The 21,920-nt window shown below is 51.2% G+C and overlaps 1 protein-coding gene across 3 annotated transcripts in view; it reads right to left on the bottom strand.

Moving 5' to 3' along the window:
- The window catches only part of vars1 (valyl-tRNA synthetase 1), a 112,599-nt gene that overhangs the window by 32,663 nt on the left and 58,016 nt on the right, over positions 1-21,920 (bottom strand). For all 3 annotated transcript variants that reach the window (XM_072475740.1, XM_072475742.1, XM_072475741.1), the window contains exons 22-27: positions 20,140-20,244; positions 18,901-18,969; positions 16,951-17,029; positions 12,565-12,692; positions 11,729-11,884; positions 10,769-10,975 (exon numbers count right to left, since the gene is read on the bottom strand). In XM_072475740.1, coding sequence (XP_072331841.1) covers positions 10,769-10,975; positions 11,729-11,884; positions 12,565-12,692; positions 16,951-17,029; positions 18,901-18,969; positions 20,140-20,244 — 744 coding nt within the window. The remainder of the gene's footprint in view (positions 1-10,768; positions 10,976-11,728; positions 11,885-12,564; positions 12,693-16,950; positions 17,030-18,900; positions 18,970-20,139; positions 20,245-21,920) is intronic.

Genomic DNA, 21,920 nt, shown 5'->3' with positions numbered 1-21,920 from the left:
AGAGAGAGACACAGTGAGAGAGAGACACAGTGAGAGAGAGACACACAGTGAGAGAGAGACACACAGTGAGAGAGAGACACAGTGAGAGAGAGACACACAGTGAGAGAGAGAGACACAGTGAGAGACACACAGTGAGAGAGAGAGACACAGTGAGAGAGACACACAGTGAGAGAGAGACACACAGCGAGAGAGAGAGAGACACACACAGTGAGAGAGACACACACAGTGAGAGACACACACAGTGAGAGAGAGACACACAGTGAGAGAGAGAGACACAGTGAGAGAGAGAGACACAGTGAGAGAGAGAGACACAGTGAGAGAGAGACACACAGTGAGAGAGAGACACACAGTGAGAGAAGCACAGTGAGAGAGACACAGTGAGAGAGAGACACACAGTGAGAGAGAGAGAGACACACACAGTGAGAGAGAGACACAGTGAGAGAGAGACACACAGTGAGAGAGAGAGACACAGTGAGAAAGAGACACACAGTGAGAGAGAGACACACAGTGAGAGAGAGACACAGTGAGAGAGAGACACACAGTGAGAGAGAGACACAGTGAGAGAGAGAGACACACACACAGTGAGAGAGAGACACACAGTGAGAGAGAGAGACACACAGTGAGAGAGAGAGACACAGTGAGAGAGAGAGACACACAGTGAGAGAGAGAGAGACACAGTGAGAGAGAGACACAGTGAGAGAGAGAGACACAGTGAGAGAGACACACAGTGAGAGAGAGACACACAGTGAGAGAGACACAGTGAGAGAGAGACACACAGTGAGCGAGAGAGAGACACACACAGTGAGAGAGACACACAGTGAGAGAGAGAGACACAGTGAGAGAGAGACACACAGTGAGAGAGACACACAGTGAGAGAGAGACACAGTGAGAGCGAGACACAGTGAGAGCGAGACACACAGTGAGAGAGAGACACACTGTGAGAGAGAGACACAGTGAGAGAGAGACACACAGTGAGAGAGACACAGTGAGAGAGAGAGAGAGACACACAGTGAGAGAGAGAGAGACACACAGTGAGAGAGAGACACACAGTGAGAGAGACACACAGTGAGAGACACACAGTGAGAGAGAGACACACAGTGAGAGAGAGAGAGAGAGACACACACAGTGAGAGAGAGACACACAGTGAGAGAGAGAGACACAGTGAGAGAGAGAGACACAGTGAGAGAGACACACAGTGAGAGAGAGACACACAGTGAGAGAGAGACACAGTGAGAGAGAGACACACAGTGAGAGAGAGAGACACAGTGAGAGAGAGAGACACACAGTGAGAGAGAGACACACAGTGAGAGAGAGAGACACAGTGAGAGAGAGAGACACAGTGAGAGACACACAGTGAGAGAGAGAGACACAGTGAGAAAGACACACAGTGAGAGAGAGACACACAGTGAGAGAGAGAGAGACACACACAGTGAGAGAGAGACACACACAGTGAGAGACACACACATTGAGAGAGAGACACACAGTGAGAGAGAGACACACAGTGAGAGAGAGACACAGTGAGAGAGAGACACACAGTGAGAGAGAGACACAGTGCGAGAGAGAGACACACACACAGTGAGAGAGAGACACACAGTGAGAGAGAGAGACACACAGTGAGAGAGAGAGACACAGTGAGAGAGAGACACACAGTGAGAGAGAGAGAGACACAGTGAGAGAGAGAGAGACACAGTGAGAGAGAGAGACACAGTGAGAGAGACACACAGTGAGAGAGAGACACACAGTGAGAGAGACACACAGTGAGAGAGACACACAGTGAGAGAGAGAGAGAGAGACACAGTGAGAGAGAGACACAGTGAGAGAGACACAGTGAGAGAGAGAGACACAGTGAGAGAGACACACAGTGAGAGAGAGAGACACAGTGAGAGAGAGACACACAGTGAGAGAGAGACACAGTGAGAGAGAGACACACAGTGAGAGAGAGAGACACAGTGAGAGAGAGAGACACACAGTGAGAGAGAGACACACAGTGAGAGAGAGAGACACAGTGAGAGAGAGAGACACAGTGAGAGAGAGAGACACAGTGAGAGACACACAGTGAGAGAGAGACACAGTGAGAGAGACACACAGTGAGAGAGAGACACACAGTGAGAGAGAGAGAGAGACACACACAGTGAGAGAGAGACACACACAGTGAGAGACACACACAGTGAGAGAGAGACACACAGTGAGAGAGAGAGATACAGTGAGAGAGAGACACACAGTGAGAGAGAGAGAGCGACACACACAGTGAGAGAGAGAGACACACACATAGAGAGAGAGACACACACATAGTGTGAGAGAGAGAGCGACACACAGTGAGAGAGAGACACACACACAGTGAGAGTGAGAGAGACACACACACACATAATGTGAGAGAGAGAGACACACACACACACACATAATGTGAGAGAGAGAGCGACACACACAGTGAGAGAGAGAGAGAGCGACACACAGTGAGAGTGAGAGAGCGGCACACACAGTGAGAGAGAGAGCGACGCAGTGAGAGAGACACACAGTGAGAGAGACACACAGTGAGAGAGAGAGAGACACACACAGTGAGAGAGAGAGAGACACACACACACTCATAATGTGAGAGAGAGCGACACACACAGTGAGAGAGAGACACACAGTGAGAGAGAGACAGTGAGAGAGAGAGACACAGTGAGAGAGACACACAGTGAGAGAGAGACACAGTGAGAGAGAGAGAGACACACACAGTGAGAGACACATAGTGAGAGAGAGACACAGTGAGAGAGAGAGACACAGTGAGAGACACACAGTGAGAGAGAGAGACACAGTGAGAAAGACACACAGTGAGAGAGAGACACACAGTGAGAGAGAGAGAGACACACACAGTGAGAGAGAGACACACACAGTGAGAGACACACACAGTGAGAGAGAGACACACAGTGAGAGAGAGAGATACAGTGAGAGAGAGAGACACACAGTAAGAGAGAGAGACACACAGTAAGAGAGAGAGACACAGTGAGAGAGAGACACACAGTGAGAGAGACACAGTGAGAGAGAGACACAGTGAGAGAGAGAGACACACACACAGTGAGATAGAGAGACACACAGTGAGAGAGAGACACACAGTGAGAGAGAGAGAGACACAGTGAGAGAGACACAGTGAGAGAGAGACACACAGTGAGAGAGAGAGACACACAGTGAGAGAGAGACACAGTGAGAGAGAGACACAGTGAGAGAGAGACACACAGTGAGAGAGAGACACACAGTGAGAGAGAGACACAGTGAGAGAGAGACACACAGTGAGAGAGAGAGACACAGTGAGAGACACACAGTGAGAGAGAGAGACACAGTGAGAGAGACACACAGTGAGAGAGACACACAGCGAGAGAGAGAGAGACACACACAGTGAGAGAGACACACACAGTGAGAGACACACACAGTGAGAGAGAGACACACAGTGAGAGAGAGAGACACAGTGAGAGAGAGACACACAGTGAGAGAGAGAAACACAGTGAGAGACACACAGTGAGAGAGACACAGTGAGAGAGAGACACACAGTGAGAGAGAGAGAGACACACACAGTGAGAGAGAGACACAGTGAGAGAGAGACACACAGTGAGAGAGAGAGACACAGTGAGAAAGAGACACACAGTGAGAGAGAGACACACAGTGAGAGAGAGACACAGTGAGAGAGAGACACACAGTGAGAGAGAGACACAGTGAGAGAGAGAGACACACACACAGTGAGAGAGAGACACACAGTGAGAGAGAGAGACACACAGTGAGAGAGAGAGACACAGTGAGAGAGAGAGACACACAGTGAGAGAGAGAGAGACACAGTGAGAGAGAGACACAGTGAGAGAGAGAGACACAGTGAGAGAGACACACAGTGAGAGAGAGACACACAGTGAGAGAGAGAGACACAGTGAGAGAGAGACACACAGTGAGCGAGAGAGAGACACACACAGTGAGAGAGACACACAGTGAGAGAGAGAGACACAGTGAGAGAGAGACACACAGTGAGAGAGACACACAGTGAGAGAGAGACACAGTGAGAGCGAGACACAGTGAGAGCGAGACACACAGTGAGAGAGAGACACACTGTGAGAGAGAGAGACACAGTGAGAGAGAGACACACAGTGAGAGAGACACAGTGAGAGAGAGAGAGAGACACACAGTGAGAGAGAGAGAGACACACAGTGAGAGAGAGACACACAGTGAGAGAGACACACAGTGAGAGACACACAGTGAGAGAGAGACACACAGTGAGAGAGAGAGAGAGAGACACACACAGTGAGAGAGAGACACACAGTGAGAGAGAGAGACACAGTGAGAGAGAGAGACACAGTGAGAGAGAGAGACACAGTGAGAGAGAGAGACACAGTGAGAGAGACACACAGTGAGAGAGAGAGACACACAGTGAGAGAGAGACACAGTGAGAGAGAGACACACAGTGAGAGAGAGAGACACAGTGAGAGAGAGAGACACACAGTGAGAGAGAGACACACAGTGAGAGAGAGAGACACAGTGAGAGAGAGAGACACAGTGAGAGACACACAGTGAGAGAGAGAGACACAGTGAGAAAGACACACAGTGAGAGAGAGACACACAGTGAGAGAGAGAGAGACACACACAGTGAGAGAGAGACACACACAGTGAGAGACACACACATTGAGAGAGAGACACACAGTGAGAGAGAGAGATACAGTGAGAGAGAGACACACAGTGAGAGAGAGACACACACAGTGAGAGAGAGAGACACAGTGAGAGAGAGACACACAGTGAGAGAGAGACACACAGTGAGAGAGAGACACAGTGACAGAGAGACACACAGTGAGAGAGAGACACAGTGCGAGAGAGAGACACAGTGCGAGAGAGAGACACACACACAGTGAGAGAGAGACACACAGTGAGAGAGAGAGACACACAGTGAGAGAGAGAGACACAGTGAGAGAGAGACACACAGTGAGAGAGAGAGAGACACAGTGAGAGAGAGAGAGACACAGTGAGAGAGACACACAGTGAGAGAGAGACACACAGTGAGAGAGACACACAGTGAGAGAGACACACAGTGAGAGAGAGAGAGAGAGACACAGTGAGAGAGAGACACAGTGAGAGAGACACAGTGAGAGAGAGAGACACAGTGAGAGAGACACACAGTGAGAGAGAGACACAGTGAGAGAGAGACACACAGTGAGAGAGAGACACAGTGAGAGAGAGACACACAGTGAGAGAGAGAGACACAGTGAGAGAGAGACACACACAGTGAGAGAGAGACACACAGTGAGAGAGAGAGACACAGTGAGAGAGAGAGACACAGTGAGAGACACACAGTGAGAGAGAGACACAGTGAGAGAGACACACAGTGAGAGAGAGACACACAGTGAGAGAGAGAGAGAGACACACACAGTGAGAGAGAGACACACACAGTGAGAGACACACACAGTGAGAGAGAGACACACAGTGAGAGAGAGAGATACAGTGAGAGAGAGACACACAGTGAGAGAGAGAGAGCGACACACACAGTGAGAGAGAGAGACACACACATAGAGAGAGAGACACACACATAGTGTGAGAGAGAGAGCGACACACAGTGAGAGAGAGACACACACACAGTGAGAGTGAGAGAGACACACACACACATAATGTGAGAGAGAGAGACACACACACACACACATAATGTGAGAGAGAGAGCGACACACACAGTGAGAGAGAGAGAGAGCGACACACAGTGAGAGTGAGAGAGCGGCACACACAGTGAGAGAGAGAGCGACGCAGTGAGAGAGACACACAGTGAGAGAGACACACAGTGAGAGAGAGAGAGACACACACAGTGAGAGAGAGAGAGACACACACACACTCATAATGTGAGAGAGAGCGACACACACAGTGAGAGAGAGACACACAGTGAGAGAGAGACAGTGAGAGAGAGAGACACAGTGAGAGAGACACACAGTGAGAGAGAGACACAGTGAGAGAGAGAGAGACACACACAGTGAGAGACACATAGTGAGAGAGAGACACAGTGAGAGAGAGAGACACAGTGAGAGAGAGACACACAGTGAGAGAGAGACACACAGTGAGAGAGAGAGACACAGTGAGAGAGAGAGACACACAGTGAGAGAGAGACACACAGTGAGAGAGAGCGACACACAGTGAGAGAGACACAGTGAGAGAGAGAGACACAGAGAGAGAGAGAAACACAGTGAGAGAGATACACACAGTGAGAGAGAGAGACACAGTGAGAGAGACACAGTGAGAGAGACACACACAGTGAGAGAGAGAGAGACACACAGCGAGAGAGAGAGACACACAGTGAGAGAGCGAGACGCAGTGAGAGAGAGACACACAGTGAGAGAGAGAGACACAGTGAGAGAGAGACACACAGTGAGAGAGTCACACACAGTGAGAGAGAGACACAGTGAGAGAGAGACACACAGAGAGACACAGTGAGAGAGAGACACACAGTGAGAGAGAGCCACACAGTGAGAGAGAGAGACAATGTGAGAAAGAGACACACAGTGAGAGAGAGAGAGACACACAGTGAAAGACACAGTGAGAGAGAGACACACAGTGAGAGAGAGACACAGTGAGAGAGAGAGACACACACACAGTGAGGGAGAGACACACAGTGATAGAGAGAGACACACAGTGACAGAGAGAGACACAGTGAGAGAGAGACACACAGTGAGAGAGAGACACACAGTGAGAGAGAGAGAGACACAGTGAGAGAGACACACAGTGAGAGAGAGACACACAGTGAGAGAGAGAGGCACAGTGAGAGAGAGACACACAGTGAGAGAGAGACACAGTGAGAGAGAGACACACAGTGAGAGAGAGACACAGTGACAGCGAGACACAGTGAGAGAGAGACACAGTGAGAGAGAGACACACAGTGAGAGAGAGAGACACAAAGTGAGAGAGAGAGAGACACAGTGAGAGAGAGACACACAGTGAGGGAGACACAGTGAGAGAGAGACACAGTGAGAGAGAGAGACACACACAGTGAGAGAGAGACACACAGTGAGAGAGAGAGACACAGTGAGAGAGACACACAGGGTGAGAGAGACACACAGTGAGAGAGAGAGACACAGTGAGAGAGAGACACAGTGAGAGAGACACACAGTGAGAGAGAGACAGTGAGAGAGAGACACACAGTGAGAGAGAGACAGTGAGAGAGAGACACACAGTGAGAGAGAGAGACACACAGTGAGAGAGAGACACACAGTGGGAGAGAGAGACACAGTGAGAGACACACAGTGAGAGAGAGAGAGACACAGTGAGAGAGACACACAGTGAGAGAGAGACACACAGTGAGAGAGAGAGACACACACACAGTGAGAGAGAGACACACACAGTGAGAGACACACACAGTGAGAGACACACACAGTGAGAGAGAGGCACACAGTGAGAGAGAGAGACACAGTGAGAGAGAGACACACAGTGAGAGAGAGACATACAGTGAGAGAGAGAGGCACAGTGAGAGAGACACACAGTGAGAGAGAGACACAGTGAGAGAGAGACACAGTGAGAGAGAGACACACAGTGTGAGAGAGACACACAGTGAGAGAGAGAGACGCAGTGAGAGAGACACACAGTGAGAGAGAGACAGTGAGAGAGAGACACACAGTGAGAGAGAGAGACACAGTGAGAGAGAGAGACACACAGTGAGAGAGAGACACACAGTGAGAGAGAGAGACACAGCGAGAGACACACAGTGAGAGAGACACAGTGAGAGAGACACACAGTGAGAGTGAGAGAGACACACAGTGAGAGAGAGAGAGACACACACAGTGAGAGAGAGACACACACAGTGAGAGACACACACAGTGAGAGAGACACACAGTGAGAGAGAGACACAGTGAGAGAGAGACACACAGTGTGAGAGAGACACACAGTGAGAGAGAGAGACGCAGTGAGAGAGAGACACAGTGAGAGAGACACACACATTGAGAGAGAGACGCACAGTGAGAGACACACAGTGAGAGACACACAGTGAGAGACACACAGTGAGAGAGAGAGACACACACAGTGAGAGAGAGACACAGTGAGAGAGACACACACAGTGAGAGAGAGAGAGACACACAGCGAGAGAGAGAGACACACAGCGAGAGAGACACACAGTGAAGAGAGAGACACAGTGAGAGAGAGACACACAGTGAGAGAGACACACAGCGAGAGAGAGAGACACACAGCGAGAGAGAGAGACACACAGTGAAGAGAGAGACACAGTGAGAGAGAGACACACAGTGAGAGAGAGACACACAGTGAGAGAGACACACACATTGAGAGAGAGACGCACAGTGAGAGACACACAGTGAGAGACACACAGTGAGAGACACACAGTGAGAGAGAGAGACACACACAGTGAGAGAGACACAGTGAGAGAGACACACACAGTGAGAGAGAGAGAGACACACAGCGAGAGAGAGACACACAGCGAGAGAGAGAGACACACAGTGAAGAGAGAGACACAGTGAGAGAGAGACACACAGTGAGAGAGAGACACACAGTGAGAGAGACACACAGTGAGAGAGAGAGACACAGTGAGAGAGAGACACACAGTGAGAGAGAGACACAATGAGAGCGAGACACAGTGAGAGAGAGACACACAGTGAGAGAGAGAGACACACAGTGAGAGAGACGCAGTGAGAGAGAGAGACACAGTGAGAGAGAGACACACAGTGAGAGAGAGACACAATGAGAGCGAGACACACAGTGAGAGAGACACACAGTGAGAGAGAGAGACACAGTGAGAGAGAGACACACAGTGAGAGAGAGACACAATGAGAGCGAGACACACAGTGAGAGAGACACACAGTGAGAGAGAGACATAATGAGAGCGAGACACACAGTGAGAGAGACACACAGTGAGAGAGAGACACACAGTGAGAGAGAGAGACACACAGTGAGAGAGAGAGACTCAGTGAGAGAGAGACACACAGTGAGAGAGACACAGTGAGAGAGAGACACAGTGAGAGAGAGACACACAGTGAGAGAGAGACACACAGTGAGAGAGACACACAGTGAGAGAGAGAGAGACACACAGTGAGAAAGAGACACACAGTGAGAGAGAGACACACAGTGAGAGAGAGACACAGTGAGAGAGAGACACACAGTGAGAGAGAGAGACACACAGTGAGAGAGAGAGACACAGTGAGAGAGAGAGAGAGACACAGTGAGAGAGAGAGAGAGACACAGTGAGAGAGACACACACATTGAGAGAGAGACGCACAGTGAGAGAGAGACACACAGTGAGAGACACACAGTGAGAGAGAGAGAGACACACAGTGAGAAAGAGACACACAGTGAGAGAGAGACACACAGTGAGAGAGAGACACAGTGAGAGAGAGACACACAGTGAGAGAGAGAGACACACAGTGAGAGAGAGAGACACAGTGACAGAGACACACAGTGAGAGAGAGACACACAGTGAGAGAGAGAGACACAGTGAGAGAGAGAGACACAGTGAGAGAGAGACACACAGTGAGAGAGAGACACACAGTGAGAGAGAGACACAGTGAGAGCGAGACACAGTGAGAGAGAGACACAGTGAGAGAGAGACACACAGTGAGAGAGAGAGACACACAGTGAGAGAGAGAGACACAGTGAGAGAGACACACAGTGAGAGAGAGAGACACAGTGAGAGAGAGAGACACAGTGAGAGAGAGACACACAGTGAGAGAGAGAGAGAGACACACAGTGAGAGAGACACACAGTGAGAGAGAGACACAGTGAGAGAGAGACACACAGTGAGAGAGAGACACAGTGAGAGCGAGACACAGTGAGAGAGAGACACTGAGAGAGAGACACACAGTGAGAGAGAGAGACACACAGTGAGAGAGAGAGAGACACAGTGAGAGAGAGACACACAGTGAGGGAGACACAGTGAGAGAGAGACACAGTGAGAGAGAGAGACACACACAGTGAGAGAGAGAGACACACAGTGAGAGAGAGACACAGTGAGAGAGAGACACAGTGAGAGAGAGACAGTGAGAGAGAGACACACAGTGAGAGAGAGACACAGTGAGAGAGAGACACACAGCGAGAGAGAGAGAGACACACAGCGAGAGAGAGACACACAGTGAAGAGAGAGACACAGTGAGAGACACAGTGAGAGAGACACACACAGTGAGAGAGACACACACAGTGAGAGAGACACACAGTGAGAGAGAGAGACACAGTGAGAGAGAGACACACACAGTGAGAGAGAGACAGTGAGAGAGAGAGAGACAGTGAGAGAGAGAGACACACACAGTGAGAGAGAGAGACACACACACAGTGAGAGAGACACACACAGTGTGAGGAATACACAAACACACAGTGAGAGAGTGTGTCACAGTGTGTGAGACACACACACACATTATGTGTGAGAGAGGGAGGGCGAGAGGTGGAGAGGGCGCCTGGTAGGAGGGCGTAACAGGGAGGAGAGGATGACAGGGCGGGGGCGAGGGGGGAGGGAGACAAAGAAAGAGAGGGACAGAGACAGACGGACAAAGAAAGAGGGACAGAGAAAGAGGGACAGACAGGGAGGGACGCTGACAAAAAGAGAGACAGGGAGAGACATAGACAGGCAGACAGACAGACAAATTGAGAGAGAGAGACAAGCGGAGAGACAGACAGACTGAGACAGGCATATAGAAAGAACAAGAACAAAGAACAGTACCTCAGAGGAACAGGCCCTTCGGCCCTCCAAGCCTGCGCTGAGCACTGTCCTATCTCGACCATCCGCCTATATCCTTTAATACCTGTCTGTTCACGCGTCTATCCAGATTAGTCACAAAGGTCGCTAACGTACCTCTTCACATTGCGGATAAGGGGTCACAGTGATACTGGGAGGTTCCTGTGCCGATCGCCGTGGTAACCTCTGGTAGAGTTCTTCTGTAACAAAGGGCATGAAGGGGCTGAGGAGGCGCAGGCCCACGTCCAGGCAAGTGTACAGCACATTCCGGGCCACGTGCGCTGCGTTCTCATCCGAGCCGCCAAACACCGGCTTCAAGCATTCCTGAGGTGGGAGGAAAGACAAGGGAAAATGGATCCACCTCCCACTCGTCCATCCCCGGGACAGGGAGGAATTCCCAGCAAGTCAGTGGACACTGTTGATAATCGCGCCTCTACTAACATCCCGAGGTTCTCGGCAGGAATGATAGTGGTTACAGGGTAATATCCTGGATTCCTGCACTTTCAGGAGGAAGTGAGGGTCTGGGCGAGGGTGCGGAGGGAGATTTACCAGAACGTCTCCGGAGATTGGGGGGGGGGGGATTTTAGCTCCAAGGTTCGGGTTGGAGAAGCTAGAGTGACTCCCCTTGGTGCAAAGCAGATTACCGGACACGCAGGGCGGGATTCTCCGGAATGGAGGGAGAGTGTCCGCGCCGTCGTGACAGCCGTCGCGTTTTACGACGGCACGAAGCGGGCGCGGGGACGACCGATTCTGTCCCCCACAGGGGGGCCAGCAACCTCCCTTCCCGGTGCCAACTGGGCACCACGCCAACCCGCGCATGCCCGCCGGCCCCAACGCAAAATGGGGCGGGGGTTCAGGGGCCGGGCCGCGTAACAAAATAGGGCTGGAGTGGCCGGCCCGCCGATCGGTGGGCCCCGATCGCAGGCCAGACCCCATCGGAGGCCCCCCCCCGGTGAAGGAGCCCCCCTCACAACCCTCCCCCCCTCCCCACAGGCCGTCCCCCCACGTCACGGGGAGGGCCGCAAGTTAGCTCATGTGGGCCGGAGGGTGCCAGCGATGGTCGGCAAGGTGGCTCACCAGGTAGACGTCGCAGAGCTCGTACAGCCAGAAGTTGTAGACGGCGGTGGTGACGCCCGGGAAATCGTACTGCCCGAAGCCGCGATTGCAGAGTTCCACCGCGTGGCTCAGGCGACTCAGCACCCAGCGATCGATCAGACTCCCTCGTGACGGGTCCTGGAGGGAAACGCGGACGTCATCCAATCTGCAACAAAAGGCCCCCTGCCCCGCGTCTGACGCTAACCGCCTCTGACCCCTTCAGCTCGGCCTACCTACACACACCCTGCTGTTTCTACCACTTGCCGGTTCGACCGTGTCCAATGAACAAGAGCAAAATAAAGACCAGCTGGTGTGGGCCATTCGACCCTTCGAAAAGACTCCCCTCATTCGTGGCCAATCTTCCGCCACATCTCCACCGTCCCACATCATCCCCATGTCCCTCAATTCTCTCAGTATCCAAATCTACGAACCTCTCTCCTAAATGCATTCAGTCGATGAGCAGCCCACCCCCCTCCTCTATGGGGAGACGGTGGCATAATGATAATGTCGCGAGATTAGTCATCCAGGGCCCCAGGCAAATGCACTGGGAGACCCGGTTCAAATCCCACCACGGCATTAGCTAATGGAATTTAAATTCGGAGGAGGAAATCTGCCGTCCTTATCCGGTCTGGCCTACTTTTGACTCCAGACCCGCAGCAATCTGTTTGACTCTTAACTGCCCCCTGAAAATGGCCTCAGTTCAAGGGCAATTAGGGGGTGGGGGCAACAGATATTGGCAAGTCCCAGGGCTCGGAGGCGACAGACCATCTCCCCTGCCCGCCCCTGTGCCCGTCGACACTGGCAGACCCGGCACCGACCTGGACAGCCGTCTCTGGCGTGAAGTTCTCCCCCAGGCCCCGGATGGCAAACTTGGTGGCGTTCCACAGTTTGTTACAGAAGTGGCGGTAACCAAGGATACGGTTGACGTCCAGGTTGATGTCTCGGCCTGTTGGCACAAACGGACAAGTTTCAGCTGGTCGCTGATGTTCGGCCACTTCACAGGCACCATCTCTGCCGGGGCCGATCAGGGAAACACCAACTCGATGGACAAGAGCAGCAGATCCCTGCGATCACCCCCCACCTGGAGGTTCCCCTCCAAGTCACTCCCCATCCCGACTGGGAAATATATCGGCCGTTCCTTCAGTGTCGCCGGGCCCAAATCCTGGAGCTCCCTCCCTAACAGCACGGTGGGTGTGCCTAAACCCCAGGGACTGCAGCGGATTCAAGACGGCAGCTCAGCACCACCTTGTCAAGGGGCAATTAGGGACGGACAATAAATGCTGGCCTAGTCAGTGACTTCGCATCCTAAAAATCTATATATTTTTTTTAAAACTGTGGTGTAGGTACACCCACGGTGCTGTTAGGGAGTGGTGGAGTTTCCAGGATTCCAGCGACAGTGAAGGAGGGAAGTGCGGTCGAGAGGCGGAGAGGTTAGCTGATTTTGGAGGGTTGTGGGGGCTGGACGCGGTTGCAGGGATAGGGAGGAAGAGGGGTTGGGAGACAAGGGAGGCACGTTCAATCAAGATGTCGCCAGACTAGGAGCCAACGTGTGCAGGAGTGATGTCTGAACGGGGCGTGGCATCTTGCTGCAGGCAAGAGGAGGTTTGAAAGTTGAGGGGAAATGGGGGAACCACCCTGGGGAGCACTGACTCCCTCCCCCCACTGTTTTGTGACAGGCGGTAGCCACACAGGTTAGTTCACAAGGTGAGATCACATGGGATTAGGGGTAAGGTATTATCTTGGATAGAAAACTGGCTGACAAGACAGGAGACTGAGAGCCGGGATAAATGGGTCTTTTTCTGGGTGGCAAGATGTAACTAGTGGGGGGGCCACAGGGTTCGGTTCTTGGGTCCCAGCTATTTACAATCGATATTAACGGCTTGGAGACAGGGATAGAAGGTCCTATCGCCAAATTTGCAGACGACACAAAGATAGATGGGACAGTAAGTTGCAATGAGGAAATAAGAACCGTACAAATGGATATGGATCGGTTAGGTGAGTGGGCCAAAATGTGGCAGATGGAGTTTAACGTGGATAAGTGTGAGGTCATGCATTTTCGTCGGAAAAATGGGAAGGCGACTTATTATCTAAACGGAGAGAGACTTCGGGGAGCTCCGATGCAGAGGGACCTGGGCGTCCTTGCGCATCAGTCACAGAAAACTAGCACGTAGGTACAGCAGGTAATAAAGAAAGTGAATGGAATGTTGGCATTTATACCAAGAGGAATTGAGTAAGACGGTAAGGGAGTGTTGCTGCAACTGGACAAGGCGCACCTGGAGTATTGCGCACAGTTTTGGTCCCCTTATTTGAGGAAAGATGTAGTGACATTGGAGGTAGTTCAGAGGAGGGTCACTGGGTTGATTCCGGAGATGCAGAGTTTGTCGTACGAGGAGAGGTTGAACAGTTTAGGCCAATACACTCTGGAGTTTAGAAGAATGAGGGGAGATCGAATTGAGGTGTACAAGATGGTAAAAGATATGGATAAAGTAGACGTGGAGCAGATGTTTCCTCTTGTGGGGCGTTCTAAAACGAGAGGCCACAGTTTTAGGATAAGAGGTAGCAAATTTGAAACCGAGTTGAGGAGAAACTACTTCTCCCAAAGGGTTGTGAATCTGTGGAATTCACTACCCCAGTGTGCGGTGGATGCTGGGACAGTCAGTAAATTTAAGGAGGAGTTAGACAGATTTTTAATTGGTAATGGGTCGAAGGGTTATGGAGAATGAGCAGGACGGTGGAGTTAAGGCCGAGAGGGCATTTGTTCCCCTGACCCGGTGGGCCAGTCCGAAGCTACGTATAGGCCTGTTAGTTGTAGAAGTAGCTTAGACGTAGAATGTGTGCATGAGTAGCGATTACTGTGTATAATAAATGTGCTTTGATTTTAATCTTACTAATCAGTGTACTGAGTTATTGATCATTACTCGGACTTGAACCTCGTGGCGGTATCATAAAGATACCTGGCGACTCGAGAGCAAAGGTTATAAAACAGCCAATTGAACCAACCAAAAGTTAGCAACAGTCTCCCTGGTGGCCAAGGGGATTGAGGGGAGATTTGAGAGGCGTGTTGAAGATTGTGACAGGCTTAGGTAAGGTCGACAAAGAAAAGTCGTTCCCATTGGCTGATCAAATTAGGACGACACATATTTAAGATTTTGGGCAAGAGATGCAAGGGGTGGGCGGGGAAGGGGGGGCGGATGCAAGATGCAAACAAGGAGGAGTCAGGCCACTCGGCCCCTCGAGTCTGCTCCTCCATTCAATAAGATCGTGGCTGGTCTGATTGTGACCTCAACCCTATCTTCCTGCCGACCCCACGATGACCTTCCACCCCCCTCGTTAATCAAGAATCTATCCAGCTCGCCTCATCTCCGTCTTAAATGGTCGACCCCTTTCAAACAGTGACCCCCTCGTTCTAGATTCTCCCACAAGAGGAAACGTCCTCTCCACACCCACCCTGTCATCAAAACATTGAAAATAGGAGCAGGAGGAGTCCGTTCGAGCCTCTCCACCATTCATCATGGTCATGGCTGATCATCCAACTCAATAACCTAATCCCGCCTTCCCCCGAAATACCCCTTGATCCCTTTAGCCCCAAGTGCTTTGTCTAACTGCTTCTTCAAAACACACACTGCCTTGGCCTCAACTACTTTCTGCGGGAGTGAATTCCACAAGCTCACCGCTCTCTCTGGGTGAAGACATTTCTCCTCATCTCTGTTCTAAATGGTTCACCCCATATCCTCAGACGGAGGGGCGACCTTATTGAGACATATCGGATTCTCAGGGGGTTTGACAGGGGAGACACTGAGAGGATGTTTCCTCTTGTGGGAGAGGCTAGGACCAGAGGGCGGAATCTCAGAGTCAGGGGGTCGTCCATTTGAGACGGAGATGAGGAGGAATTTCCTCTCTCAGAGGAGAGTGAATCTGTGGAATTCTTTCCCGCAGAGAGCTGTAGAGGCCAGGCCGTTAGGTATGTTCAAGGCCGAGAGAGACAGATTGTTAATCAGTCAGGGAATCGAGGGTGATGGGGAGAAGGCGGGAAAGTGGAGTTGAGGATTAACACATCATTTCATTGAATGGCAGAGCAGACTCAATGGACCTAATGGCCTACTTCTGCTCCGTCTTATGGTGACCTCTGGTTTTGGACACACCCACCATTCTTCCTGCATCTACCCCGTCCGGTCCTGTTAGAATTTTATAGTCTCTATGAGATTCCGCCTCATTCTCCTGAACTCCAGCGAATACAATCCTAACCGACTCAATCGCTCCTCGTCCGTCAGTCCCTCCATCCCAGGGATCAGTCTGGTAAAGAACATACAACATACAGTGCAGAAGGAGGCCATTCGGCCCATCGAGTCTACACCGACCCACTTAAGCCCTCACGTCCACCCTATCCCCGTAACCCAATAACCCCTCCTAACCTTTTTGGTCGCTCAGGGCAATTTATCACGGCCAATCCACCTAACCTGCACGTCTTTGGATTGTGGGAGGAAACCGGAGCACCCGGAGGAAACCCACGCAGGCACGGGGAGAACGTGCAGACTCCGCACAGACAGTGACCCAAGCTGGAATCGAACCTGGGACCCTGGCGCTGTGAAGCCACAGTGCTAGCCACATGTGCTACCGTGCTGCCCGCTTGTGAACCTTCGCTGCACTCCCTCTTCAACAGGTTAACACCCCTCAGGATCCTAAAGGTTTCCATCAAGTCTCCTCTCAGTCTTCTAAACTCCAGCGGATACAAACCCACGCAGACACGGGGAGAAAATGAACCCGGGTCCCTGGCGTTGTCACGCAGCAGTGCTAACCACTGTGTCACCGTGCCGCCTTCTCTGAACTGTTTTTGTAAGGAGGAACTTAACTTGGTGAGTGGGAATGAACCTGCCTACGTTGGGGGCGGAAGCGGGGACCGTGAATGATTGCAGAAGTAAACTGGATGGAAACGATCTTGCCGGGCTATGGGGAGAGAGTGGAGGGGATGGGGCTGACTGGTTTGCCCTGCGCAGAGCTAGCATGGACATGAAGGGGCCCTCGCTGGCTGTAATAGGAACATCCGAATTCTGAACCACCTGTATATCTCTGCAGTGTCGGGAGCGGGGCTGCTTCCTGCCCTTATACCCTGCTGATCTGAGTCGCTGCTACATTTCTGCAGGGACTCAAAGAGGGGAAATGTGGAGTAAATGCAGCCTCGCCCAAAAGTACCACAGCCGCCTTACCTTGAGATGTGTAGGCGCACAGGGCAAAACGCAGGGCATCCGTCCCACATTCAGGAATCCCATCCGGATAATCCGATTTCTAACAAAAGAAAAGATGCAAGGTGGATTGCATTTGCGTAGCATCTCGCAGAAACTCAGAAAAAAAATCCCCCAAATGCTCCCCATCTATTAAAAGACTTTCACAGAATCGCTACAGTGTAGAAGGAGGCCATTCGGCCCATCAGGTCTGCATCGGCCCGCTGAAAGAGCAGCCGACCTAGGCCCAAACCCCCACCCTATCCCTGTCACCCCACCTAACCTCCACATCTTTGGACACGAAGGGCAATTTTACCATGGCCAATCCACCTAACCTGCACATCTTTGGACAGTGGGAGGAAACTGGAGCACCCGGAGGAAACCCACGCAGACACGGGGAGAAAGTGCAGACTCCGCATAGACAGACACCCAAGGCCCAAATTGAACCTGGCGCCCTGGCACTGTGAAGCAGCAGAGTTAATCACTGTGCCACCCTTGAAGCGCCTTTTCGCTGGAGGACAAGGCAGGACTTTTTTTTCACCAGAAGATTAGGCCTCCTCAACCTACCTGTCGATTAGTCAGACCTGGCTTGTACCTACGTGTGCCTGAAGAGGCGATCACGAGAGATTTAATCAAAGCCGGGATTACCTGCAGATCTGGGAAATCCCGAGGCTCAGCCTGATGAAGACAATGGCATTGAGGACGAAGAGATCTTCACTCCTGCCCCCGGCCAGTGGAGAACCTCTACTCAGACACAGAAGACGAGGAAGTCAGAGGCTTCTCTGAGGCCGGGTAAACGGCATCGAAAGTGCGAGTCATGTACGGAGTAATGGGCTAATGTACAATTTTTCAGTCGCCCTGGGAGTCACATGTGACACATTTCGTGTTGGACAATTGTTCTTTTACAGTAATAAATGTATTAGAGGTTTGAGTTGAACTTGTATTATTGATCCAGGACCAGACCCCAACAGTGATTCGGATAGTGAACAGAAACCTCAATATTTAATTTTAATTTTTTAAGACAGTGAAGAAAGGCCAGGAGAGGTAGGATATGATAAATTAAGACAAACATTATTACAAGACACTATTTAAATTTCTTTAACATCACAAGAAAATAGCTTACACTAACCCCATAAACGATGCTAATCAATACAGTGTCACAATAACTCTTAACTGCTATCTTTATTCCCACTCAAACAACCCCATCTCAGGTCACAATCCACTTTTGAATACAGTTAGCAGACTTAGGAATACTTGCTGGCCTGAGATAGAAATTCTGCAGCACAGAAGGAAGCCATTCGGCTTCGAGTCTGCACTGACCCACTGATCGGGCATCCTATCTGGGCACACTCCACCCCCCCCCCTCCCCACCACCACCACCACCCCATCCCTGTAACCCCCCCTTAACCTATACATCCTTGAATACTAAGGGTCAATTTATCATGGCCAATCCACCTAACCTGCACATCTTTGGACTGTGGGAGGAAACCGGAGCACCCGGAGGAAACGCACGCACACACGGGGAGAACGTGCAAACTCCGCACAGTGACCCAAGCCGGGAATCGAACCTGGGTCCCTGGCGTTGTGAGGCAGCGGTGCTAGCCGCTGTGCCACTTGTACTGCCATGACTTCCAGGGCAGTGGGCCGAGGCTGGAAAATGGGATGAGTGCAGTCAGATCTTTGTTGACCGGCGTGGAGACGATGGGCCGAATAGCCTCCGTCTGTTCTGTGAGCATCTACGAATCTATCGGAGATAGACCTTACCCGTCCCATCTCAAAGTCACGCACTTTAAAGTTTGGTCGTGTCCTCCCATTCCCGTTCTGCCTTATGTCCGCCGCAAACTTCCCCTTAAATAAATCCACATTATTCATTTCAGCCACACCTCCTGGGTGAAGGCTGGGGGACAGAGGGAGATATAATCGCACTGCATTTACCTGGCCAGCCTTGGCTCGCTCGATCTCCACTGGGTCCAAGTTACTCTCCAGGAGCTGTGCGTACAGACCCTGCGGGAACAGCAAAGAAAAAAGGCCAAATGCCCGATGGCGGCCATTATAACCAAACGTTCATCACGCAACCACTTAGAATTGCCCTCGCGACAGAAAACAAGTTCTCTGATCAGCTGAATGGGCACCAGGGTGAAAGGCTAATGTTGTTCTAACTCAGCACCAAAACTACCGTGTTTCAAAAATAATCCTTCTCCCCTTCTGCGGACACGGGTCCGGAGATGTCCGCACAGCCCCCTGTTATGCCCTGCCTGTGTGTGCGCGCGCTCGCACAGCGCACGGCACGAATGCGAAGCCAGGTCTCATAATAAGGTGAGGTTCAGTCACGCATGTACATACAAACACACGTATGTTAATGTTCAGGGGTGCACACACCCATGCACATGTCCAATTTGCTCTGGAGTTTGGAAGAATGAAAGGTGATCTCATTGAAATGTATCAATTTCTCAACACACACACACACAAGCCCCCAAACACACACTCTGACGGGCACACACTCTCGACGCTCACAGGCTCAACGTGTGCCCACTCAACATGCGTACACTCTCAATGCGCACTCACAACGCGCGCACACAACGTGCAACACTCAACGTGAACATTCAATGCGTACACTCACAATGCGCACTCTCAACGCGCGCACTCACAACACGCACTCACAATGCGCACACTCACAACACGGACTCACAACGTGCACACGCACTCAAACACGTACACTTACAACGCGCACACTCACAACGTGAACATTCAGCGCGCACACTCACAACACGCACAGTTTACAAGTGCACTCTCGACACGCACACACTCTTGCTGTGCATGCACTAACGACGCAAACATAATTTTGACGCACGTACACGCCCTCTTGACGTACACGCCCTCTTGACGTGCGCACACTTTACGAGAACACCCGATACATACTCACGATGCACGCACCGTGTCAATTTTGTTTGGAAAAAAAGCAGGTGGCGTAAAACAGACGAATAAATCATGAACTCTTGTTTCATGTTGTCACCTAAAGTCACCTCTGCCTCGTTCAATTAGAATGAACTTTGATGGCAAAGTGACAAACGCTTGTTAACAGTTGAATGCATTTTATACCCCACAGCACTGAACTGCACTGCCCAGCAATGCAGAAACGGCAGAGATCCCCAAAATAATCTGACCAGGTCTTACCTCAAGCGTGATCCCAAAGATCACATCAAGGGGGTCAATGACGTTGCCCAGAGATTTGCTCATTTTCCGGCCATGCGCGTCGCGAACAATGGCGTGAAGGTAGACCTGAGGCATTGAAAAAATAAACAAGCACAGGAACGAATAAGAGAAACAATGTCAGTAGGAGCACTGGGTAACGTGGGGGAAGGAGTTACTCACACTGTACAGAGGGATAGAAACACTGGGTAATGTGGGGGAAGGAGTTACTCGCACTGTACAGAGGGATAGAAACACTGGGTAATGTGGGGAAAGGAGTTACTCGCACTGTACAGAGGGATAGAAACACTGGGTAACGTGGGGGAAGGAGTTACTTGCACTGTACAGAGGGATAGAAACACTGGGTAACGTGGGGGAAGGAGTTACTCGCACTGTACAGGGGGATAGAAACACTGGGTAACGTGGGGGAAGGAGTTACTTGCACTGTACAGAGGGATAGAAACACTGGGTAACGTGGGGGAAGGAGTTACTCGCACTGTACAGAGGGATAGAAACACTGGGTAATGTGGGGGAAGGAGTTACTCGCACTGTACAGAGGGATAGAAACACTGGGTAACGTGGGGGAAGGAGTTACTCGCACTGTACAGAGGGATAGAAACACTGGGTAATGTGGGGTGAGGAGTTACTTGCACTGTACAGAGGGATAGAAACACTGGGTAACGTGGGGAAAGGAGTTACTTGCACTGTACAGAGGGATAGAAACACTGGGTAACGTGGGGAAAGGAGTTACTTGCACTGTACAGGGGGATAGAAACACTGGGTAATGTGGGGTAAGGAGTTACTTGCACTGTACAGGGGGATAGAAACACTGGGTACTGTGGGGTAAGGAGTTACTTGCACTGTACAGGGGGATAGAAACACTGGGTAATGTGGGGAAAGGAGTTACTTGCACTGTACAGAGGGATAGAAACACTGGGTAACGTGGGGAAAGGAGTTACTCGCACTGTACAGAGGGATAGAAACACTGGGTAACGTGGGGAGAGGAGTTACTTGCACTGTACAGAGGGATAGAAACACTGGGTAATGTGGGGGAAGGAGTTACTCGCACTGTACAGAGGGATAGAAACACTGGGTAATGTGGGGAAAGGAGTTACTCGCACTGTACAGGGGGATAGAAACACTGGGTAACGTGGGGAAAGGAGTTACTCGCACTGTACAGAGGGATAGAAACACTGGGTAATGTGGGGGAAGGAGTTACTCGCACTGTACAGAGGGATAGAAACACTGGGTAACGTGGGGTAAGGAGTTACTCGCACTGTACAGAGGGATAGAAACACTGGGTAATGTGGGGTGAGGAGTTACTCGCACTGTACAGAGGGATAGAAACACTGGGTAATGTGGGGGAAGGAGTTACTCGCACTGTACCGAGGGATAGAAACACTGGGTAATGTGGGGGAAGGAGTTACTCACACTGTACAGAGGGATAGAAACACTGGGTAATGTGGGGGAAGGAGTTACTCGCACTGTACAGAGGGATAGAAACACTGGGTAATGTGGGGGAAGGAGTTACTCGCACTGTACAGAGGGATAGAAACACTGGGTAACGTGGGGGAAGGAGTTACTCGCACTGTACAGAGGGATAGAAACACTGGGTAACGTGGGGGAAGGAGTTACTCACACTGTACAGAGGGATAGAAACACTGGGTAATGTGGGGGAAGGAGTTACTCGCACTGTACAGAGGGATAGAAACACTGGGTAATGTGGGGGAAGGAGTTACTCGCACTGTACAGACGGATAGAAACAC

The sequence above is a fragment of the Scyliorhinus torazame genome, chromosome 14, assembly GCF_047496885.1.
Source record: "Scyliorhinus torazame isolate Kashiwa2021f chromosome 14, sScyTor2.1, whole genome shotgun sequence".
NCBI lineage: Eukaryota > Metazoa > Chordata > Chondrichthyes > Carcharhiniformes > Scyliorhinidae > Scyliorhinus > Scyliorhinus torazame.
The sequence above is the reverse complement of the archived record's forward strand: the minus strand, read 5'-3'. Positions and strand labels throughout refer to the sequence as shown.